General features: G+C 45.2%; 1 protein-coding gene across 5 annotated transcripts in view; it reads left to right on the top strand.

Annotated features, from left to right (window-relative positions):
• MYO1C (myosin IC) overlaps positions 1-25,920 on the top strand; it is a 142,759-nt gene that overhangs the window by 7,860 nt on the left and 108,979 nt on the right. Inside the window, exon 1 of one of the 5 annotated variants that reach the window (XM_077294453.1) lies at positions 5,136-5,282. The exons of 1 other annotated variant lie outside the window; for it this stretch is intronic. Coding sequence is in view for 1 of the 4 variants with exons in the window: in XM_077294451.1 (XP_077150566.1) it covers positions 5,288-5,332 (45 nt within the window). In the remaining 3 variants the exon portion in view is untranslated. Of the gene's footprint in view, positions 1-5,135; positions 5,422-14,733; positions 14,824-25,920 lie in introns of those variants that run through there. 3 more of the 5 variants (XM_077294451.1, XM_077294454.1, XM_077294455.1) reach the window with 3 other exon arrangements.

Here is a 25,920-nt window from a genome sequence, read left to right as displayed (position 1 = left end):
GTTAGGGTTATGGTTGGGGCTAAAGTTAGGGTTGGGGCTAAAGTTAGGGTTAAAGTTAGGGTTGGGGCTAAAGTTAGGGTTTGGATTAGGGTTAGGGTTGGGATTACGTTTATGGTTGGGATTAAGGTTAGGGTTGGGATTAGGGTTAGGGTTGTGTCAGGGTTAGGGGTGTGGTTAGGGTTATGGTTAGGGTGGGTATTAGGGGTGTGTTGGGCTTAAGGTTGTGGTTAGGGTTGTGATTAGGGTTAGGGGTGTGTTCGGGTTAGGGGTGTGGTTAGGGTTATGGTTGGGATTAGGGTTAAGGGTGTGTTGGGGTTAGGGTTGGAGTTAGAATTGGGGGTTTCCACTGTTTAGGCACATCAGGGGCTCTCCAAACGTGACATGGTGTCCGATCTCATTTCCAGCCAATTATGCGTTGAAAAAGTATAACGGTGCTCCTTCCCTTCAGAGCTCTGCCATGCACCCAAACAGTGGTTTACACCCACATATGGGTTATCAGCGTACTCAGGACAAATTGCACAACAACTTTTGGGGTCCAATTTCTCCTGTTACCCTTGGGAAAATAAAAAATTGGTGGCAAAAAAATAATTTTTGTGAAAAAAATATAATTTTTTTATAGTCTCTACATTATAAACTTCTGTGAAGCACTTGGGGGTTCGAAGTGCTCACCACACATCCAGATAAGTTGCTTAGGGGGTCTACTTTCTAAAATCATCAGGGGCTCTCCAAACACGACATGGCGTCTGATCTCAATTCCAGCCAATTTTGCATTAAAAAGTTAAACGACGCTTCTTCCCTTCCGAGCTCTGCCATGCGCCCAAACAGTGGTTTACCCCCACATATGGGGTATCAGCATACTTAAGACAAATTGCACAACAACCTTTGGTGTCCAATTTCTCCTGTTACCCTTGGTAAAATAAAACAAATTTAATCTGAAGTAAATTTTTTGTGAAAAAAAGTTAAATTTTAATTTTTTTTTAAACATTCCAAAAATTCCTGTTAAGCACCTGAAGGGTTAATAAACTTATTGTATGTGGTTTTGAGCACCTTGAGGGGTGCAGTTTTTAGAAAGGTGTCACTTCTGAGTATTTTCTATCATATAGACCCCTCAAAGTGACTTCAAATGTGATGTGGTCCCTAAAAAAAATGGTGTTGTAAAAATGAGAAATCGCTGGTCAAATGTTAACCCTTATTACTCCCTAACAAAAGAAAATTTTGGTTCCAAAATTGTGCTGATGTAAAGTAGACATGTGGGAAATGTTACTTATTAAGTATTTTGTGTGACATATCTGTGTGATTTAAGGGCATGAAAATTCAAAGTTGGAAATTTGCAAAATTTTAAAATATTTTACAAAATTTCTGCTTTTTTCCCCCAAATAAACGTCATATCAAAGAAATTTTACCACTACCTTGAAGTACAATATGTCATGAGAAAACAGTGTCAGAAACACCGGGATCCATTGAAGCGTTCCAGAGTTATAACCTCAGAAAAGGACAGTGGTCAGAATTGTAAAAAGTGGCCTGGTTATTAACATGCAAACCACCCTTGGGGTAAAGGGGTTAAAAACAGACTGGCTGAATCCTTCTAAGCTCTATGTAGAAACAGGAGGTTTCGTATTCTAAAACCACAGCAATTCAGATTCATTTTTCACATACGTGTATTTCATGCATATAACACATTACAATTGTAATCTATGGGGCTATGTACAGTATAAGGCTGCCGTCACACTAGCAGTATTTGGTCAGTATTTTACCTCAGTATCTGTAAGCCAAAACCTGGAGTGTGTGATAAATACAGAAGTGGTGCATATGTTTCTATTCTACTTTTCCTCTAATTGTTCCATTCCTGGTTTTGGCTTACAAATACTGATGTAAAATACTGACCAAATACTGCTAGTGTGACAGCAGCGTAAGTCTGTGTTTTTATGCGGAACATGTGTCTGCCAAAATGTAAGAGGGTGGTGCTGTTATGGACAGTAACACGCTGCCACTTTAAGAGACAGCACCCCCTTGTCTGGTGTGATGGAATGTTCTGCTTCCCGCTGCTATAGACTGTGAAGATGAACTGCCCTAGAATTAGGGGAGGAGTTGAGCCTGTACTGTGTGTGTGAGCTGAAGCTGCTACAGAGAGAACTTTGTGCTGTTTGCTACAAGAAAGGTCCCACAGCCTGGGACGGAGTGTACTTGTGAAATTTGCAAGACTTTTCCGGGTACAGCAAAGGTGGCTGTTCTGTGCTAGTTTGTGAAGCCACGAAGATACTGAGAAAGGGACTTACAGTTTCCAGGAGCATCCCTAGGATCCAGAAGCAAGGAGAAGACCACGCTTCACAGAGCTGACAGAAAGCCGTGCGCACCACCGTATTAGATTACTGGGGGCCCCCCTGGGACTGGACCTGAGTCCCCAACATCACCGTGAGTCTGTTCCTGTTTGGTGCACCTGTTTGGGCCTAGTGTAGGCTTCAGTAGTCAGTACACAGCAGCCGTGTGGCCTGCTTAGTAAAGGCCAGGGAGGTTATATGTAGAGTAGCATCGTTATTTGTTTATTGTTTAAATTTGCTTGTGAGACATATTTTGAGTCTGTAATAGTTGGAGCACCGTGCTATTTTTACGGACAAGATAAAGTTTATAACTCTTGTACAGTGTCTCTTGCCATTGCATAACCCTGTTTGCATCTTCCTCACCCACTTCATTCCTTGCCTCCCAATAAATCTACCCTTTGTTGTTTGCACCTCATCTTGTGTACAGTAGTCTTCCTGCACCGTGGTGGTCCCCCGGCCATCGCTTCAAAAACACACCGGAGACAAGTCATTTTTTGATCTGAGTATCTGAGTCTGGGTGACCTGACCACGGATTGGCCGCAGGGTCATAGACTAGTGTCTGGGATGTCATTGAAGAGACTGAGTTGGGGCAGCACTGAAGCGAGGAGCTGATTCCCAGGGTAAGTTTGTTTTTTTTCCCTTCTCCAGGCTGTTTTCCCCATGTTAGGTTTAAAAATATTCCAGAGAAACCCTTTTCATGTTCTGTCATTTTAGCTGGCTGACATGGCAGAAGACCTTCTGTTCCTTCTTGCCAGGTGGTCAGGGGCAACCTAGGGGCTGTTTCACAACAGCTGGAGTACAGTAGGTTGCTGACCCTGGAGTCTTGTGGAACAGCTTGTTTGAATGGTGAGTAACAGGTAACAATAATCAATCCACTGTCTCAGGAGCAATATACTATACAACTCATGAGCTAAAGTTAGATCTGCACTTACATCCACGATCGCCTTAGTCAACCCAGGGCTCAGGATTAGCTACTCTTCTCAAGATTTAAAGATTACAAAGCCAAAGTAATTTTTCACGTAAATTCCTATCTATTTGATGCCATAATCTCAACTATTTTCTAATCTACTTGAATTTAAAATTCCATATCCTTCCCTAACTACACTATCTAACCACTATTATCTTTTTCCTACTTCCTTCTTGATGATGCTTTGAGTATCCCATAGGCAACGGTCACTGCCGCGCCACCTGCCCCCTCCCTGAAATGAAGCATCATCAGTGACACTTCTTTCAGGGGTTGGGCTAGTTCCTGCGTAATGTGCACAATGACAACACGCTCTGTTGCTGGCTTAGATCAGAAGTAACAAGCCGTCACCAGAGCGCGCTGTCAGAACACCCGGTGTGCAGAGACCAATTTCACCCCCGAAAGTGAGTAATGTATTTGTCATTTCCCAAGACTGTTCCGTACAGCTCTAGCTCTACTGTCTAATGCCCAAAGACTAGATGCAGTGATAGTGGTGCCATAATTAGTGTCCCCCAAATTAATTGTTTTATATAATAAAAATAATAATTCAACAGACATAGTGGCACATTTGGTGGTTCCATAAGTAATAGTTCCACAGGCAGTGTTTCCAAAAATAATAGTGCTAACTGGCTATAGTGTATATTCATCTAACACTATTCCTGTGCCGCCCCTTTTCGGTTTTGTGAGAACCACAATAAGAGCTCGCTCACACTGACATAACATGGCCCAGTGCTATGCGGTGTATTATCGGATAGCACTCGGCCCAATGTTATACTATGGGGCAGTGCAGATCTGAGGTCATTTTCTCATGACAATTTTGGCCACTTTTCCCAGGTTCTCCTCCAGCCAATGAAGCACATGGAGAAGAATGGTTTCTTTGGAGCTTGGGATCTTCTGCTATGCAGTAGCAGTTATTGGCAATCGCACCACATGAAGCCCCCCACAGGCCAGCCTTCACAATATTAAAGGGAACCTGTCAGCCGATACATGATGCTCAAACTGTGGACAGCATGTGTCAGGCACTGGCTGTCGGGTCACTGCCATGTATGTTTGTCTCTGAAAGGCTGCGTCATGCTTTTAGTAGCTGCTGGGGACCGAGCTGAGGGGGTGACTCGTTGTACAGGCGGGTCTCTGGTGGGTTATGCCCGCCTGCTGACAGTGACTGGCGGCCTCTGCTTGTGTGCATGTATAGGCAGAGGCTTCTCAGTCACTGTTGGGGCAGGGAGAAGCCGCTGGGACCCGCGTGTCCGACTAGTCACCCGCTCATCTCGGTCCCTGGCAGCTATTGTCTCTGATATGCCGCAGCATACATGTCTGTGACCCAGATTACCCACCGATGTCCTCCCTGTGCTGTACGTGTTTTTCACGGACCCATAGACTTGTATTGGCCCCTGTCATCCAGACATGTCTCCGAGAATTTTGTAGAGACACACGGTTCATGAAAAGACACGGACGTGACCGGCACCATAGATTATAATGGGTTTGTGTTCTATCAGTGAAAAAAACGGATGCAGCAGGTACGTGCAGCACACGTGTGTGACTGAAGCCTTAATTCTCCTCCCTGGCACCTCCTACACTCAGTGCTGACCACTACAGGCTTCTCTCCTGACCCATTAGCTCCATACGTTATAATACATGCAGAACAAATCTTGGCTGGCTGAGTGGCAGCATATCGTACCTCCACACACGGGCAGTGCCACTTCCTAGCAATGTAAGGTCTGTGTACAGCCCCTACACATGCACAGCACAGGCTGCCTGTAGCGCGGCACGGTGCCAGGCTCGCCCAGGGCACGGCACGTGTGGGTGGCAGCAGTGGGTGTATTATACGTGCAGTCACTGGCTATCGCGGGGTCGGGGTGGGAGGAGCTATCAGTGGCCACGCCTCGTCCACTGGGGACTGCAACGGGACTGCGCATGCGCAGTAACTGAGAGGCCGGGACCGTCCCAGAGAAAGAGTTGTGGTCTCCCGGCCGGCGGAGCCTCATAGTGACCGTAGTCAGGTGAGATGCCGGGGAACTGGGGGCGCAGTGGCCGGGTGCCGGCAGCCATGGTGAGCAGTCACTTATTACATGAGCTTGTGATTGACCGGCTGAATGAAACACCTCTGTGAGTGGAGATGAGCGGCAGCCTGCTCCTGAGGTACACAGATGTGTGCAGGCTGCAGCAATGGCTGTAGCAATGTATGACTTGTCAGGGGGACTACAGGAGCCAGCATTCCTGCTCAGCAGCTCCTGTGGGGTAATGTGTGCAGGTTGTGGAATGGGGGATTGTTGGGGCAGATGTGACACCAGTGTCCGGTAAGCAGGGCTGGGATTATTTGTAGACTGTCCCCCCATATGGGGCAGAAACCGACGAATCCCCCAAATCTGCCCTGTGATCCTCAGGAAGGGGGACAAAAATGTTTCATCGTACCCCAATGACCTCCCCATGGTCTCAGCAGCGACACCAGTAATTGGCTCAATAGACGTTTATTACATTTGTTTGTTTTTTTTTGCTGCATAGCATGAAAAAGTTTAGAAATCGGATAATTTCCCTGAATGGACGGAAGGTTTCATATTGAGAAAATGTCCATATAAATGTGAGAGTGACCCCGGGGCTCAGTCCCCCGTGTGTCAGCGCCCGGTCCAGTCCCCATGGGGCTTAGTCCCCCGTGTGTCAGCGCCCGGTCCAGTCCTCATGGGGCTTAGTCCCCCGTGTGTCGGCGCCCGGTCCAGTCCCCATGGGGCTTAGTCCCCCGTGTGTCAGCGCCCGGTCCAGTCCTCATGGGGCTTAGTCCCCCGTGTGTCGGCGCCCGGTCCAGTCCTCATGGGGCTCAGTCCCCCGTGTGTCAGCGCCCGGTCCAGTCCTCATGGGGCTCAGTCCCCCGTGTGTCAGCACCCGGTCCAGTCCCCATGGGGCTTAGTCCCCCGTGTGTCAGCGCCCGGTCCAGTCCTCATGGGGCTTAGTCCCCCGTGTGTCAGCGCCCGGTCCAGTCCCCATGGGGCTTAGTCCCCCGTGTGTCAGCGCCCGGTCCAGTCCTCATGGGGCTCAGTCCTCCGTGTGTCAGCGCCCGGTCCAGTCCCCATGGGGCTCAGTCCTCCGTGTGTCAGCGCCCGGTCCAGTCCTCATGGGGCTTAGTCCCCCGTGTGTCAGCGCCCGGTCCAGTCCCCATGGGGCTTAGGTCCCCGTGCGTCAGCACCTGGTCCAGTCCTCATGGGGCTTAGTACCCGTGTTTCAGCGCCCGGTCCAGTCCTCATGGGGCTCAGTCCACCATGTGTCAGCGCCCGGTCCCGTCCTCATGGGGCTCAGTCCCCCGTGTGTCCGCACCAGGTTCAGTCCTCATGGGGCTCAGTCCCCGTTTGTCAGCACCAGGTCCAGTCCTCATGGGGCTCAGTCCCTTGTGTGTCAGCTCCCGGTCCAGTCCTCATGGGGCTCAGTCCCCCATGTGTCAGCGCTCGGCTCAGTCAACCGTGTGTCAGCGCCCAGTCCAGTCCTCATGGGGCTCAGTCCCCCATGTGTCAGCGCTCGGCTCAGTCCCCCGTGTGTCAGCGCCCGGTCCAGTCCTCATGGGGCTCAGTCCCCCGTGTGTCAGCGCCCGGTCCAGTCCTCATGGGGCTCAGTCCCCCGTGTGTCAGTGCCCGGTCCAGTCCTCATGGGGCTCAGTCCCCCGTGTGTCAGCACCAGGTTCAGCCCTCATGGGGCTCAGTCCCCCGTGTGTCAGCGCCCGGTTCAGCCCTCATGGGACTCAGTCCCCCGTGTGTCAGCGCCCGATCCAGTCCTCATGGGGCTCAGTCCCCCGTGTGTCAGCACCAGGTTCAGCCCTCATGGGGCTCAGTCCCCCGTGTGGCAGCGCCCGGTTCAGTCCTCATCTATCACTTCATCGCTGTCACGGACTCACATTGATAGTGTGTAATATCGCACTTCTATGTTTGCCTAGTTCACATTGGCGTATTAGATAAATTTCTTATCATTGATAGATTAACAAAATAGTTAACGCTTTAAAAGAAATGGAAGAAATCTGGGTGAAAAACTGACAACTTGTTATGCAGAAAAAAAGCCTATAATCAGGGAAAAAAAAGAAAAAAAAAATGTTAACAAAAATCCTTAACCCATATGTGACTGCGATCCATATACAGCAGTGGAGTGTGAATGCGCAGTTTTCTATAAGGTATAAGGGACTGGTTCACTAGCTGCTCGTATTATGGTGAAATGAGCAAAGTCTTCCCCATCTTTACACCAAAAAATAATGTTCATGTGCCGGTCACATATGCAAGACTTTCTCAGGAAGTGCTGTATTCTGTGTTATTTAATTTAATACATTAGCCTGTGGCCGCATTAGTATATGTCACTTTCAGGGTCTAGAGCAACACTTTCTTCACATACTGCCCTACCCAGAGAGATTGGCATGCCATGTATGTACTGCCCTGCCCGGAGAGATTGCCATGTTATGTGCATACTGCCCTGCCCGGAGAGATTGCCATGTGCATATTGCCCTGCCTGGAGAGATTGCCATGTGCATATTGCCCTGCCTGGAGAGATTGCCATGTGCATATTGCCCTGCCTGGAGAGATTGTCATGTGCATACTGCCCTGCCAGGAGAGATCGTCATGTGCATACTACCCTGCCAGGAGAGATCGCCATGTGCGTTCTGCCCTGCCAGGAGAGATCGCCATGTGCGTTCTGCCCTGCCAGGAGAGATCGCAATGTGCGTTCTGCCCTGCCAGGAGAGATCGCAATGTGCGTTCTGCCCTGCCAGGAGAGATCGCCATGTGCGTTCTGCCCTGCCAGGAGAGATCGCCATGTGCGTTCTGCCCTGCCAGGAGAGATCGCCATGTGCGTTCTGCCCTGCCAGGAGAGATCGCCATGTGCGTTCTGCCCAGCCAGGAGAGATCGCCATGTGCGTTCTGCCCTCCCAGGAGAGATCGCCATGTGCATACTGCTGTATCTGGAGAGATTGCCATGTATGTATTGCCATGAATGTATTGCCATGTGTGTACTGCCCTGCCCGGAGAGATTACAATGCCATGTGTGTACTGCCCTGCCCGGAAAGCTTTCCATGTCATGTACATTCTGTCTAGAGAAATTACCATGCCATATATGTGCTGCCCTGACTGAAGAGATTGCCATGTACGTACTTTCCTGCCCACGACAGATTACCATGTCATGTATGTGTGTGCTGCCTTGCTTGGCGAGATTGATATGCCATTGGTGTGCTGCCTTGCCCGCAGAGATTGGCTTGCCATGTATGTGCTGCCATGCCATGTATGTGCTTCCCTGACTGAAGATATTGGCATCCTGTGTAGTTAACAGACTGGAGCGTCTTCTGAAAGAACGGTATTTATGTTAATAGCTATATCAGATGTTTCTGCGCTGAATTTTAAAGAATAATCACCAACCCTGCATTACATTTTAGGAATATCCTGTTACTTTCTTAGCAACAGAAGAAAGTGAGATGTGTCTGACAAGTATGCAAACCCAGATGTAGAATGTGTGCCTGGTTTGCAGCTGCTGCCCATCTCATGTACACCATGTGTATGTCAACAAGACTGGGCTCTCGGTGTAGGGGCAGGGGGCTGCTTGCCTTTTTAGCAGCAGCCTTTTGTTGTGTAATCTGTTTGTGTGTTCTACAATAGACAGACTGGCACGCTTCTTTGTTGCTTGCATTTTGCTCACTTCCTACACTGGCACAGGGCACAGTAGTGGTATGCAGTCAGGCCTATCTGGGCCTCCGCTCTTATTTTGGCTTCCAGAAATAGTCTAGCAGCTGCGCTAGTCCCGGCTGTTTTGTCATGGAGGGGGGCAATCTCTGTATGTGTTCTGCTTGTTAGTAGACTGTGCAGTGTGGGATTGTATATTATGCCCTTGGAAGTTTATCTGTCAAGAATTAGGCTGTGTTCACACAACGGTGTATCTTATCCGAATGAAATTCTTAAAACTGACAGCACTAGGACCCGTGTTAATGGTGATTCTTTATAATCGTTTTATTTATTTTCACGGACTGAATATCTATGTGAAAAAAAATCCTCAGCATTCACTAGCCTTCTCCATATTTTGCATTAGACTCACCTATTGATCTGTGTGCGCAAAAATAATTGAGTTGCATGTGGATTAACTGTATAGTATCCGATTTTTATGAATTCAGTGCTGCTATTTATTCTAGGAAACTTCTTTATTTTCTTTATTTTTTTTCTTATATAGCGCTAACATATTCCGCAGCGCTTTACAGTTTGCACACATACCGTAATCATCGCTGTTCGCAATGGGGCTCAAAATCTACATTCTCTATCAGTAGGTCTTTGGAATGTGGGAGGAAACCGGAGAACACAGAGGAAACCCACGCAAACACTGGGAGGAGCATACAATCTGTATTTTATCTTGTAAATTTTATTTACTGATGTATAAAAACTGATGTCATGCAGCCTGCGAATGATTGACAAAGTTGAAATTTTTTTTTTTTGGGGGGGGGAACTTTTTTTTATGTGATACGCTCTTGCGAGCTGGTATAAATTCTCAGGTTCCAGTATAGCGGAGTACAGGCTGGTGTTCTTTCAGCATATTTTGGTGGTGATATACGTCAACGCCGTGTGTTTGCCTTTTTCAACTTTAATATAAAAATAATTGGAGAAATGATGACTGACTATGCAGCATAAAGCCCATTATATACTACATAGTTATGTCTTGTGTGTGCACATGAAAGAAGGAACTGAATTTACAATCTTGGCACTAAAGTGAATATTCAAGTTCTGCAAGTGATTCCTGAACACTTGGGGTACTGTCAGGCTGGGCATTCTTCTGCAATCTCACACGTATCTGTGCAGCTGCATCCTACTGACTTCACCCTTTGCACACACTGATAAATATCCAAATCATTAGTTGACATACTGCGGACTTCAAGTCTGCAGCGTTGGTCAATTTACGCTGCAGGTTTTTCTCCACAGTAAAACGTAGCGTATTTGCCATCTAGAACCATGTTACACGCCTGACAGGACTAGACTTACCGCACAAGGTTTGCAGCGGCATACATGGTGAGGGGATTTTACTCCAAGAATTAGTATTTACAAGTAAATTAAATTTTATGCCACATGCTGCAAATGCCTTACAAAGTAAAAAATTGATATGTTGTAACACTAGGCATATGCCCTCTGTGTCATGCTCCATTGCGTGTATATACATGGTATATGCCAATTTTACAAAATACTAAGATTGTGCACCTCTGTGCAACAGTCTCCTTTTGTATCCACCACCCTCCTATAGTCCCTTTTCTACTGAATAGATGCAGGGGCCGACAGACCTATGCGTCGGTGCATTCTTTTTTTTTTTTTTTAAAGCAGCAAGGTAATGGGAACTTCCACAGACCTCTGTTGTTTATGACGGTATGTGCACACAACGTCATTTTTTTTCAGAGGGATCCCACTTGCAAAAGCACTAAAAAATGATCAAAAAGAATGAGCACATACACAGGCTTCAAAAGCTGAGACGTGGCTTAAAGAAGTGACCAGTGCATTCTTCTGGTGTCTGCCACTATTTTGTACATAGAATGTGAATAAAAGACATCGGCGTTAGGAAAGACGCTTCTGGTAAAACACAGCTGGTGTGTTCATGAAGTCTTATTACCGCAAAAACTATGCAGTTACAGTGGTGCCTAAATGACGCTGCGTGCGCTGATTACATTGCTAGATTCCCACTTCTGTGTGTCGTGGTCCAAGCACGGACCGTGATGCAGGGCGCGGGCGCAGGTCTTATGGCCTCATAAGCTGCCGAGTTTGGGTTAGGGTCAGGAAGCATGTCGTGGTATAGACCTTGATACACAGATGTGTGAATCTAGCTTTAGGCTGTGTTCACATTTTTGCAGCTTTTTTATGTAAATAAGAAGTTGCATTTTACAATACAAGCACAAGCGATAAGACTTCAGAAATCTCATGCACACGTTTCATTTTAGAAATCTGCAGCACGTCAAGTCAGCATTTCTACTGTATTTTTTTCCACCCATAGAAGGCATTGAGAGGTCAAAAACACTGCAAAAAAGAAGCAAATTTGTTTTACTGTGTTTTCTGCAACTTTTTGGGTGAATAAAACTAACTTTATTGAACGTGCTGTGGACAAAACACATGCAAACTCTAGTTTTGTCTGTAGAAAAAAAAAAACGGCAAAACGCGATTTGTGAACATAGCCATAGGGTGACTTCTCACACTGCAGACTTTGTTGCAGAAATGTTTGCAGCTAGAAATCCTTTCTGTTCTTCTGTATAGCGTTGTTTCAGAAGAATGAAACAATTGTAGAACTTTCCTCAACAATCTATAGCATAACGCGCAAGGAATGTGTTGGATTTCTACCCAAAATATATTTTATTCATGCCTTTTTTCTTTTTTTTTATTTCATGCATTAAAGTATTCTGATATTACTTAATCGTTCTGTTCATTTTGCTTGTCATGCAATGCGCTCATTAATGGTAATAACAGACTAATCATGAATATAATTGTGGAAGGGAAGTTCTTGATGACATTGTTGTTCCCGGGGTAATCGTTGGTGTCATTTGTTTTATTGAATTATAGACTAAGAGAAACTATTTTACAGCAAGGGCCATAGCAGGTTAGCACCGTAGTCTGTGCACACAATGTGTACATGTTCCCATACTGTGACTTGTGTAGTGACACCGAGGCGACGGACAGTTGTTCTCTATACACGGCAGCGTGCTGCTGGCTCTGTATACAGGCCTCACGTTGTAGTAATTCACAAACATAATAACTCCTGTTTGCTCTTTTCTACATTTCCAAGCTGTCTATATACTTCTTTTTTTCTTTAATGTTATGTTGGATACCTGGAATGGCAAATGCCTTAGTCACCATTGATGGGACCAGTAACTGGTACCTGACATTATTCTGTCACCTCTATAATGGAGAATCGACCAGATGAATAAAATCTCATCTTCCATACTTTTTTTTTTTTTTTTGCTGGTTTATATTTTTTTCTCCTTTATATCCCGTATACCACATAGGTAATATGTGGAAATAGTGTATTTTGTTGTGAATTTTTATTTATTTTTTTCTTTGTCATTGAATTCTTTGTCTGAGATAGTCTGTCATTCCCTTAGGCTAAGTTCACATTAGTGTTTAAGTCTGCAGCATGGTGCTGCGGACGTCTTTCTTTAAGCTCCGCCTACTTCCGCATGCGTCCTGCGTACCTATCGCGCATCTGCCGCCGGGATCAGCCGAATGATTCACTACACCTGCCCGGTAAATCAAACAGCCGCCATCTTTGTGCAGACAGATAGCAGCGGTCACATTAAAACTGCGCATGCACTCCTCCTGTACAAAGATGGAGGAGGTCAGTGAATCATTCGGCTGAACCCGGCGGCAGCGTCTTAGTGACGATTTTCCGCTGGTGGTACCACACAAGAGGCTGTGTACGGCGTATACAGTGCGTGTGGTGCGGTGCGTATGGCTTATACAGTGTGGGTGCGTACGGCGTATACAGTGTGTGTGTGTGTGTGTGTGTGTGTGTGTGTGTGTGTGTGTGTGTGTACGGCGTATACAGTGTGTGTGGTGCGTACGGCGTAACAGTGTGTGTGGTGCGTACGGCGTAACAGTGTGTGTGCGTACGGCGTAACTGTGTGTGGTGTGTACGGCGTAACAGTGTGTGTGTGTGTGTGGTGGGTACGGCGTATACAGTGTGTGGTGCGTACGGCGTATATAGTGTATGTGGTGCGTCGGTGTTCTGCTGGTGGTACCGTGGAAGAGGCTGGTACCACTAGCAGTTTCCATATTGAGACACCCATCACTTGGGTGTCCCAATATGGAGGTCGGTGAACGTCCGCCGCTTGGAATTCTGGGATCCGGACACATCTGGACGGAACAGGATGTGAAGACATTACAAGGTAAGTATAAATTATGATTTCATAACTTTCCCAAATTATTAGGAAAAAAATTACAGCACATACACTGTGTGCTTCTATATAGGGGTACAGTAAAAAAAGAAAATTGTACCTTGTCCAGCCTGTGTTAAGAAGGAGTGTTTTTTTTTTTTTCTTTTGCATGTGCTCAGTACACTCGGTGCTATGCATACTCTGTATGTGCATCAGGAGCTTTCCCATATGTAGAGTAAAATCTTCGATTCTGTATTCTACTGATGGCTCTTTTATATGATATTCTCCAAAACCTGCAGGTTTATATTCCAATCTCATAGGTTAATTTTACTTTCCCATGATGCATCTTCCTTTGGTATGTGAAGTGTTTTAGTTTGTCCACCCCCCATTGTCCTGGAAAGGCTATAACTACCAGTTTTACAAGATACAGCAGTGAATTGCACATTTTGTATGAGCCTGACCAAGCTCTCTCTTAAACTTACGCTCTCTGTAATCTCGCCAATTGATCTGGGCTTTATTCCAGGAACTTTGGCTACTCCACCTAGATCCTTCCTACCTGAGGATTGTGAGTCATTATCAGCAACAAACTATGTCTGCAGTTCCTGAAAAAGTACAGGAGACATGTGGAAAGTCCATTATGTCCTGCTTACTGTTCCTTATGTAAAACAGTCCATGTTGGATAAACATCTCAGAAGCTGTTGTCTCACGCTTGGGCCTGGTTGGTAGATTACTGCTTGCACTGGCCTGTTCTACCTCTCGCACTCCTAAACACCTGCCCGTGGGCCCTTTGCCTTGTGGACGTCCCGCAGCAATTTCCACAGTGGTAGAAGCTGCTCCAGATTACTTTGTGGAAATGCTACAGTGTTTCCATCCAACATCTGTGATCTCTGCAGCTTAACTTCACATGGTGTGGACTTCAAATCTGCAACTCTGGTCTATTTATGTTGCACATTTTTTCTGCAGCGTGTAGTTAAGATGTAATAAAATCCCACTGACAACACTGCTACTGTAATATGCTGCGGAATATCCTCTGTGCATCTGCCCCATGGGAACATACCCCTAAAGTTAGTTTATACTAAACTAGTTGTGCTGTCTGTCTAGGTAGTCATTCGGACATCATTTTTCTTACATGCAAAAAATGGTCCGAGTTCCATCAGTGATTTTATCTTTTGGAAGAAAAAAATCAAATTGCAAAGTTTCTCATCCATTGCAATGTTAGAAATAGACAGCACCATATACTTTAATGGTTACGTAAAAACCATGGTTGGAACACGAAAACGTATGTGATTAACGGATGTCTGAATGAGGTAGTAAAAAAGGCAGTGAGTGTGCAGAAGTTGTTGGTTGGAGTGGTTTGTTCTGAGCTGTATCTGAGTGATCCCTTTCTGGCGGCCATACAAGTCCCGTGTCCAGTACCTTGCCGGCTGCGTTCCTGAGTAACTTGTATCTGAGAGATCTTCTAGTTTGAAACTTTGTGTTTACTAGCAGCAGTTAGAGTAAATGCATTTTATTGCTACATGTTTGCCATACTTATTTCTCTGTAACTTTCTGTTCATATACTACATGCTGCTTTTATTTAATTCATTGTCAGAAATGAGTCTGTGAAGCTGTACAGAGACTGATATCTCAGAAGAAAAGACAGCATTGTGGATCCTTACTACAAGGCTGAACTTGTAGCAATCTGTGTACAGCAGTGTCAGGTAATTGCATGTTTGTCCAGCACGTCTCGAGTGAATTCAAAATGTCCTCTTGCAACATCACATTTTATACTGCTTCACATCCAGTAGAATAATTAATGGGTTGCAGATTTTCCTGTCCTGTGTATATTTATGTACACACATTCCATGTGTAGAACACGTGGATTTCAAAAAATTGGTGTTTGATACCAGGGCTTTGGAGTCGGTATAAAATGGACCGACTCTGACTCCTAAAATATATAATAAATTGGGTACAGTAGTACAATGCAGGATGTGATGTATTTTTTTTTTTTCATAATAATTTGGGAAAGTTCTGAAATGTCCTATAAATGCCTGTTCTGTTCCTGACCTCAGGATCTGGGCTTTTAGTTAAGATGAATCTGTGCTACACTTTATGCACATGCTCAGTAGTGATTAGTGCTGTGGGGTCATAGATGAGATGAATCTGTGCTGCACTTTATGCACATGCTCAGTAGTGAGGCAGGGCTGTGGGGTCAGGAGTTGGAGGTTTGGCTTACAGACTCCACAGCCCTGGTTAATTGTACAGATCCAGTGACGGATCCATCTGCAGCAGAAAACATGTAGCCTCGAGCTGGCCATAATTAGGGATTTCACATACACATCAGTTGACATCTGTCATGTTTGTTCATGTCACAACATTCCCCAATGATTGCCAAAAAAAAATGGTCTAAGGACATGTTCCCATGGTTGAGTCTCTGAGTTATCCAACCTAATGCCGGTAAATGAATTGCAAATGGTGAAACCCACAGCATAAATTAACATGGTGTGGATTTTAAATCCGCATTGGCGGTCAATTTGCACTGGATTTTTTGCACAGTCTATGGATGAAATTTCGTAAAATCTCTGTGACATGTAGCTAGTCTGTCCAAAATTCCGTCCCATATACTGTGCCCAATGGGAACATGAATTAAAACGTCAATTTTCCGCTTTCCACGTTGGCTGAATTGTTCTACATCTGCTTTAATGTGGTTCTTAGAGATCGACTGTTGTAGCAAAGTATGAAGCAAAAACGTGATTGTGTCACTAAGATGGGGGTCTGGTCTTTTTCACGCTGAAAATGAGCTACTAAAATACCATTCCAGCAGTTATTCAAACAAATGAGGTGCAGGAGAGGTATTTGTTATGTAGAGGAGCGGTGTCCGGGTGCTGCCTACACCAGTGCATCTGTTCTACTGACACTGGAGGAAAACTTCATTTCTCTACATAATGAGCTGATGATGGAGCTGAAACTGACCCTCTGTGTGCACTGATGCCGTTTTCTCCTCGATTCTGTGCAGCCATGTTGGAAGCTTTAGTGAGGATTGTACAGATTCAGACTCTGTGCCTTAGGCCACGTTCAGTATTTTAGACTATTATGTACTCTACTCTTAATATGTATACATTATGTACATTACTTTCCCTCTCTTTATGTGCAGCACTGGAGTTATTTTTGTTATTTTTAGTGCCCTCTTTATTGCACTCCGTCTTCTCTTGTTAGATATAAATTGAAATGACTGTTGATGGAGTATGGTAAACTTTTTTTTTCTTATGGAGGCGGTTGATGGACTGGTCATATGCAACTCCATCATTATTATGAGAGGACTCTATGTAATAAAGAGAGGGCACTGTGAGTAACAAAAATATCAAGAATGCACCATATAAGGGACAGTGCTATACATAATAAGACATAATACTGTGTAATAATGGGATAGCATTGTACATATTGTACATACAGAGGACGCTACATAAGGGACCATCCCATACATAACTAGAGGGGATGGCACATAATAAGGGAGTCCCTTTCCAGTAATGATGTGCTTCATACTGGGCCCCTTTCCAGTCATAATGTGCCTCATACTGGGCTCCTTCCTGGGATAAGGTCTCCCAACTTGACCTAATTCTTGGTATAATGCCCCCTTTCTGTTATAATGGCCCCCATCCTTGTCCCCTTCCTAGTATAATGTATCCCATTGTGATCCTCCCCGTCCTGGTCCCATTCCTGTTATAATGTGCCCCATCCGGGTATAATGGGTCACCGTCCTGCTATAATGTGACTGTTTTGTAATGCATTAGAAACAAATGATACTATTCACCTCCCCCCACACCGAGCGGTGCCCTCTTCTACAGCCAACAACTGTCTTCAGTGTCCCTGCCACGGTGCATGACGTCACTACCATGCGCCTCCAGTCGCGGGCACGCCAATGTCAGCTGCCGACTTCTATTTGGCTGGTAGCACCTATTGCAGCTCAGGGAGTTGGAGAGTTCCCTGCGCTGCAGAACATTTCAGCTAAAAGTGCATCCAACTGACATGGACGCTGGTGCCAATGGGCCTCCCTCTACCTCCGTGCCCCGGGGCAGCTGCATCAGCGATGTGTCCGCCCTTGGGCCTGTCACTTGTTACTTGTTCCAACTGAATTTTCTTTTACGTTTTTCTTGTCCTTTTTCTTTTGTGAAATTAGAATTTTCTCAGTAGTATAGGCTAATTTTCTATCTTGGGCTCATGAACTTCCCACCCACTGTGTAATTGTAAGACTATGATGTAGTACTGTTTGTAAAGTTGTTGGGTGTGCCCGGTATCTTCTGCTTGAAATATTTATTTTTTTATATAGTTGGAGAGTTTTTTTTAGAAGCATTAGGTGGTGCTACACGCGTTTGTCACTCATGAAACCATATGGAGTTTGGAAAGCGGATACTGGTAAAAAATTGTCAGAATCTGTCAACAAATATCTCATGTCTAATCTGAAGCTTGGAGGGGGCAATATGCCTTTTTAGGGTTAATGGACATCAAAGAGCGAGATATCCAGTAATCCAGAATTAGCCAGAGTTGAGGGTCACTGCCAAGAGGCACCATGAATTACAAGGTCACCACGGCAGCTTGCCAACACAGTGGGGCAGTGGTGGAGAGGCAAAGCTAGATGAGGGCATGGGGAGTATAGCTCTGTTCCTTACTTTGCAAGCCCATGGGCAATTAAAAGTTAATCCTGGAGAACCCCTTTAAATAATAGATAAGGTGTGAACACAAGGAAGGGCGACCCAAGGCTACAGCTGGAGAAATGCAAAGATGTTAGGAGAAGATTGTAAGTGGAACAGGAGCATATAGGTGTGGGGGTGGCATGTCATTGGTGACAGGGATGGACGTCTGTAGTTTTGCTGCGTATACTGAACACAAAGCAGGCTGTACATTAGGGTATGTTGGCACAACGTGTTTTTTTTTTTTTTTTTCATGCCGATTTGGAGCTAATCTGCTCCAGAAACCGCCTGAAAAAGTCCAAAACTAAAATGTATTAGGCCGGTTTTACACGTCCAGATAATTCTGGTACCGGAGAAATCGGTACCGGAGTTATCCGTGTCCGTGTGCTCACGTGGCACATCAGTGTGGCACACGTGCGGCAGCCTGTGCCGCCTGAGGACCACACGGACCGTGCAGGAGAGACAGCGCTACAGTAAGCTCTGTCCCCCCAAGTGTGGTGCTGAAGGCGGCATTCATCTCTTCTCCCCTGCCGGAGAGAAGAGATGAAAGATGAAGTTTTTGTTCTTTTTTTGTTAAAAATAAAGTTTGCTGGTGACCTCCCGCCTCCCATCCCCAGTGCGCTGCCCGGACCCTTGCAGGGAAATACTCACCCAGCTCCCGCGATGTCTCCTCTCAGCGCTGGCAGCTTGTCCTGCGTGAGCGGTCACGTGGTACCACTCATTACAGTGATGAATATGCACATATTCACCACTGTAATGAGCGGTACCACGTGACCGCTCACACAGGACAAGCTGTCAGCGCTGAGAGGAGACATCGCGGGAGCTGGGTGAGTATTTCCCTGCAAGGGTCCGGGCAGCGCACTGGGGATGGGAGGCCACCAGCAAACTTTATTTTTAACAAAAAAAGAACAAAAACTTCATCTTTCATCTCTTCTCTCCGGCAGGGGAGAAGAGATGAATGCCGCCTTCAGCGCCACACGTGGGGGGGGGACAGCGCTTACTGTAGCGCTGTCTCTCCTGCGGGCGGTACGTGCACACTGAGGAGGGTGCACACTGTTCTCCGTGTGCACGTGTGCAGGACGTATTGCTGTACGTGCTGCCGGAGAAAAACGGACATTTCACCGTGTTTTCAACACGGACACACGGTCCGTGAAAACACGGAGACATGTGCTTCGACCCATTCATTTGAATGGGTCTACGTGTGTCAGTGTCTCCGGTACTTGAGAAAACTGTCACTACACGTACCGGAGACACTGACGTGTGAAAGATGCCTTAGACTGAGTGGGGCTGAGAGCCCATGCCACTGACTGGCACCTATCAGAACATAGTACTGCAGCAGTGTGGCAGTATGCCTGACCGATGAAGGGAGGCTAGGGCCAGTAACCACTATAGTGTCATGGCACTCCTACCACCTCTCATCCCTTGTACTCCACACTCTACTGCCGTCATTGCTTTTCATCTGTCTGCCCACTCGCTTCCACAGATCAGCATCTCAAGTGCACTGCTCGTGCAGAGGGTTCCTTTGGGGATTTGGCCCTGGGCAATAGCTGAGTTTACCTCTACCCTTCCCCCTACAACTTTTTGGAGGTGTACAAGCAGCTGCACCCTTATTTGCGCACAATGGAGGAACGTTTCACCAAGAAAAGAACTTGTGCTACGTGGGTTACCCTGTTCTGTGTGATTTCGGGCACATTCGTGTGTTAAATATTAACCTGTGCAAATTAGTGCAGAGATATTTCTAATCTTTATTAATGTCCACAGACCGTAATAATGGCTCACATACTGGCTCTAGTTGAGAAGGGAAAGCAATGTGGTTATTGTGTTAAGTAATCAGCAGTGTATGCGGACTGTAAAGCAGGAACTATAATCTTTCCAGTTGCCGTAAACCTATATAATACAACGTAGATCACCCACATTGTATAAAGAAATCTTACATGTAATTAAAGGGAATCTGTCAGTAGGATCAACCCTCCTAAACCGTCTATATGGACATGCAGGTCATGAGAATCTGAATAAAATGATTGATATCTGCGATCTGATATTTTATTCCAGATAAATCTACATTGTTCTTAATATGTAAATGAGCTATGAAGATCTATGGGCCAGGCATAGATCTCACTGAGAATCTGCATTCAGAGCTTATTGTAAATCAAAGGGGGTGTTATCAGTGTGAGACTTGTAATGACTGACAGACTGACCTCCTGATCTAGCTCGCAGCAGAGTAGTGTGCAGAGTAACTAACACAGTAAGGCAGAGCTGAGCTTTGTCTCATTACAAACACATCTGCAGTTGTAGCTATCTTCTCACAGTGTTGGCAGCACTGCTGCAGAGCTGTGCCTGTTTGCAACTAACATTTTTTCATCTTCCATCTCACAGGCAGCCGGTGTGGGTGGAAGGGAGTACAACAGACCTGTCAGAATTGCGAGAACAGAACTGCAGAGGTGTTTGTAATGAGCCAAATCTCAGCTCTGCTGTGCTGTCAGCCATAATCGCACACAGTTGTGTAGTGAGATGAGGATGACAGACTTGCATTATGTGTCTTTTTCATTTACCGTAAGCTCTGGAGGCAATTTATGTGGGAGATCTGTGCCCGGCCCATAGATTTTAAAGGGGACCTATCAGGTCCCCTCTGCCCCCAGAACCACCAGCCGTTGTCTGTATACAGAAATTTCCTGCCTAAAAGTCCTATTACATTACCTACATAAACTGATCTTTAGAGAAAGTATTTCTAAAGTCTGTTTATGATATTTTAATGAGGGCTTTCACTAGTCGAGGGAGTGTTAGTGTTCCCAGACTAGTCGGCCCGCATGTTATCACACCCCTGTGGGTGTGATAATATAACTTACAAGCGCTGGCGTCATCGCAAGCTTACTTAAAGGGAACCTATCACCCCGTTTTTTAAAAATTAGATAAAAATAGTGTGAAATAGGGGCAGAGCTGGGCTTTACATTACTGCCTTTTTGGTGCCTATACACCCCCGTTAGGCTGCCGAAATATCTTTGTGAAGTGGCCGTTTTGTCCTGTCACTCAAGTTGGTCAGGTCGGATGGGCGTGGTCACAGCGCTGTTTCTCCCCCAGATCAGGCTCATCATTACGTTGGTGGCGTAGTGGTGTGCGCATGTCCAAAGAGAAGATCCACTGCCCAGGAGATTCAAAACAGCGCGGTCTTCGCTATTCGCCGTTTACCGGTGGGCGCGGCCATCTTTCCTGTGGCCGTGCGTGCGCAGATGGAGCGCTCTGCTGCCCGGGGCTTCAGGAAAATGGCCGCCGCGATCTCCATCTGCGCACGCGCGGAATCCCGCGGCCATTTTCCTGAAGCCCCGGGCAGCAGAGCGCTCCATCTGCGCACGCGCGGCCACAGGAAAGATGGCCGCGCCCACCGGTAAACGGCGAATAGCGAAGACCGCGCTGTTTTGAATCTCCTGGGCAGTGGATCTTCTCTTTGGACATGCGCACACCACTACGCCACCAACGTAATGATGAGCCTGATCTGGGGGAGAAACAGCGCTGTGACCACGCCCATCTGACCTGACCAACTTGAGTGACAGCAGAAAACGGCCACTTCACAAAGGTATTTCGGCAGCCTAACGGGGGTGTAAAGGCACCAAAAAGGCACTAATGTAAAGCCCAGCTCTGCCCCTATTTCACATTATTTTTATCTAATCTTTAAAAAACGGGGTGATAGGTTTACTTTACCTTGCGCATGCGTGCGGCTTATTCCCCTCTCATCATTAATCCTCTGAAGGCGGGGCTCCTTCCCTTCCAAGCCCTACCTTGCGCCCAAACAGTACTTTTGCCCCACATATGGAGTATTGGTTTGCTCAGAAGAAATTGCACAACAAATGTTGAGGTCCATTTTCTCCTGTTGCAATAGTGAAAATGAAATAATTTGTGTCTAAAGTAAATTTAAAAAAAAGTTACATTTTTTCCTTCCACATTGCTTCAGTTCATGTGAAGCAACTGCAGGTTTAATAAGTTTTTAGAATAGTGTCAATTTTGGGTATTTTCTATCATAAACCCCTCAAAGTCCCTTCACATGTGATGTGGGCCTTTAAAAAAATTAGAGATTGCTGGTCAACATTTAACCCTTATAACTTCCTAACAAAAATTTTTTTTCAAAAATTGTGCTGATGTAGACACGTGCAAAATGTTATTTATTAACTATGTTTTGTGACCGGATTCTCTGATTTAAGGTCCTATAAATTAAAAGTTTGAAAATTGCAAAATTTTCCAACTTTTCGCCAAGTGTCTGATTTTTTTTCTCCAGAAACGCAAGTCACATTGAATTTTTTTTACCCCTATCATGAAGTGCAATATGTCACGAGAAAACAGTGTCAGAATCACCAGGATCCATTGAAGCGTTCCAGAGTTACTAGCACATAAAGTGACAGTGGTCAGAAAATTTGGATCATGAAGGTGAAAGGGTTAAGGAAATAATTGTTCTGGAGCTGTCACTTAACCCTTGTCTGCAGGTATCCTTAGTGCAACCATTGCATGGGGTTTCTGAGTGTTGCTAGCCGGCAGCTGCCCTGGACTGAACACTGTGTTCCGTGTGTAACCTGTAATTTTCTTGTTGCTTGGTTGAGCATTACGCTATTTATAAGATACTTGAAGATTTTATGTTCTTTGCTTCCAACCAGACAAATATAGTATATTTATATTGTCTTCTCAGTTCCCAAATTTTTATGTTGATGATTTATCGGAAGTATTTGTGCTTTGAGGAATTGTAGATCTCTATGAATTATTTTCCATGCTGGATAGCAGAGGTTTAGATGTCGGGCAGCTTTGGGTTCATTCACACGAAGTGATCATATTACGTTCCTTGCAAAATCTTTTTTTTTTTGAGAATGGTAGTAACTGAAGCATGGAGAGGCACAGTTAAAGGGGACTTCCAACCTAAAGCTTTATTAAACTGACTACTGGTAGGTGTCAAATGGTTTAACAATGGAGGGCAAATTGCTGGGACGTCTTCCGATCGGGACAATGGATGTTTAGTCCCTTTTTCCTTCTCAAGCTATGAAGGTGTATGAACGCAGAAGAGAGCCAGAGCCTTAATTGTCCTGGTGATCGGTGGGAGTCCCAGCAGGTGGCCAATACCATTTAGTATTTATTTCCTATCCAGAAGGAATGTGATAAGTATTTCCCATATCCACGTTATACGGTGTTAGTAGGGGCCACAGAGCACGGATCGGCTGCAGGTCTCTTGACCCGAAGCTGACACCTTCTCATATAACAGGCTGTTGAGTTCGAGGCAGGAGACCCACGGACAGTCGGTGCTTTGTGGTCCATACTTGTAATACCTTTTACCGTAGTTTCCTGTTGAATTGAGTCTTCTGTCGCTTATTTTGGTTGTTTGTCAAAATGTAGGTTTCGTCTTACAAAATCTCTCGTACACTACATCTAATTGTAAAGTAGTGTGGAATGTAAATCCACGTCGATTCCAAGAAATGTCAACTGTCCAGTTATTTCTGTACAGAGACAAATGTTTTTGGTCACTTGTTCTCCAAGTGAACACTGGAACTATTGTGATCTGAACAGAAAGTACACTGTGTGCAGAATTATTAGGCAAGTTGTATTTTGATCACATGATACTTTTTATACATGTTGTCCTACTCCAAGCTGTTCAGGCTTGAGAGCCAACTACCAATTAAGTAAATCAGGTGATCTGCATCTCTAATGAGGAGGGGTGCTCTCTACTGACATCAAAACCCTATATAAGGTGTGCTGAATTATTAGGAAACTTCCTTTCCTTTGGCAAAATGGGTAAAAAGAGAGATTTGACGGGCTCTGAAAAGTCCAAAATTGTGAGATGTCTTGCAGAGGGATGCTGCAGACTTGAAATTGCCAAACTTTTGAAGCGTGATCACCGAACAATCAAGCGTTTCATGGCAAGTAGCCAAAATGGTCGCAAGAAGCGTGTTGGGCAAAAAGGCGCAAAATAACTGCCCATGAATTGAGGAAAATCAAGCGTGAAGCTGCCAAGATGCCATTTACCACCAGTTTTGCCATATTTCAGAGCTGCAACGTTGCTGCAGTAACAAAAAGCACAAGGTGTGCGATACTCAGGGACATGGCCAAGGTAAGGAAGGCTGAAAAATGACCACCTTTGAACAAGAAACATAAGATAAAATGTCAAGACTGGGCCAAGAAATATGTTAAGACTGACTTTTCAAAGGTTTTATGGACTGATGAAATGAGAGTGACTCTTGATGGGCCAGATGGATGGGCCAGAGGCTGGATCAGTAAATGGCAGAGAGCTCCACTCTGACTCAGACGCCAGCAAGGTGGAGGTGGGGTACTGGTATGGGCTGGTATCATCAAAGATGAACTTGTGGGACCTTTTCGGGTTGAGGATGGAGTGAGGCTCAACTCCCAGACCTACTGCCAGTTTCTGGAAGACAAATTCTTCAAGCAGTGGTACAGGAAGAAGTCGGTATCGTTCAAGAAAAACATGATTTTCATACAGGACAATGCTCCATCACATGCCTCCAACTACTCCACAGCGTGGCTGGCCAGTAAAGGTCTCAAAGAAGAAAAAATAATGACATGGCCCCCTTGTTCACCTGATCTGAACCCCATAGAGAACCTGTGGTCCCTCATAAAATGTGAGATCTACAGGTAGGGAAAACAGTACACCTCTCAGAACAGTGTCTGGGAGGCTGTGGTGGCTGCTGCATGCAACGTTGATCGTAAACAGATCAAGCAACTGACAGAATCTATGGATGGAAGGCTGAGTGTCATCATAAAGAAAGGGGGCTATATTGGTCACTAATTTTTTTGAGTTTTGTTTTTGCATGTCAGAAATGTTTATTTCTATATTTTGTGCAGTTATATTGGTTTACCTGGTGAAAATAAACAAGTGAGATGGGAATATATTTGCTTTTTATTAAGTTGCCTAATAATTCTGCACAGTAATAGTTACCTGCACAAACGGATATCCTCCTAAGATAGCCAAATCTAAAAAAAACCCACTCCAACTTCCAGAAATATTAAGCTTTGATATTTGAGTCTTTGGGGTTGATTGAGAACATAGTTGTTGATCAATAATAAAATAATCCTCTAAAATACAACTTGCCTAATAATTCTGCACACAGTATATATTGCAGGTATTACCTGTAAGGCAAACAACAATTTGCTATGTGCCTTATACTAAATGCAAAGTGGCTTAGCCACCGTCATAAACTTTGCCAGGACTTCTAGTGCATGTGTTTGTATGGTATTTGCCTAGGCTATAAAATTGTACTGTTTTTACTGTGCATTATGTACAATAACCTTGTTATTCCTGTTTAAAGGTTATGGACTGCTTTGGCATGGAAATGTTTCTATTTTTTTTCCCTATAACTTTAGTAGTGCGATATTATTCACTAAATGCAATAAGTTTGTCTGCAAACTTCTTTACTTTTTTCATATTTAGATCCCCTGATATAAATTTTGCTACATGATCCAGGATCCATATTTTTCTCTTGTGGGATTGTCTGTAATAAAGGCTGGATGTAAGGTCTGCTTGTGTCCAGGGTGCTGCTGTCTCCATCAGCTCATCAATAAGCAGAGTTTTACATCATTGACTTATTTCTAGTGTTGAGCGATACCTTCCGATACTTTAAAGTATCGGCCGATATCCGAAAAATATCGGATATCGCCGATACTTGTGTCCCATTGACTTGTATCGGTATCGGAAGCTATCCTGGATGGTTCCCAGGGTCTGAAGGAGAGGAAACTCTCCTTCAGGCCCTGGGATCCATATTCATGTAAAAAATCAAGAATTAAAATAAAAAATATGGATATACTCACCCCTCGGTCGGCCCCTGGACCTTACCGATGTAACCGGCAGCCTCCGTTCCTAAGAATGAGGAGTTTAGGACCTTCGATGACGTCGCTGCTTGTGATTGGTCGCGTGACCGGTCATGTGACCGCTCACGCGACCAATCACAAGCCGTGACGTCATCGCAGGTCCTAAACTCCTCATTCTTAGGAACGGAGGCTGCCGGTTACATCGGTAAGGTCCAGGGGCCGCCAGAGGGGTGAGTATATCCATATTTTTTATTTTAATTCTTTATTTTTTACATGAATATGGATCCCAGGGCCTGAAGGAGAGTCTCCTCTCCTCCAGACCCTGGGAACCATACACTG

This window comes from Ranitomeya variabilis, chromosome 3 (assembly GCF_051348905.1).
Source record: "Ranitomeya variabilis isolate aRanVar5 chromosome 3, aRanVar5.hap1, whole genome shotgun sequence".
Lineage (NCBI taxonomy): Eukaryota > Metazoa > Chordata > Amphibia > Anura > Dendrobatidae > Ranitomeya > Ranitomeya variabilis.
Note: the sequence above shows the minus strand (reverse complement) of the source record. Positions and strands in the feature narration are given on the sequence as shown.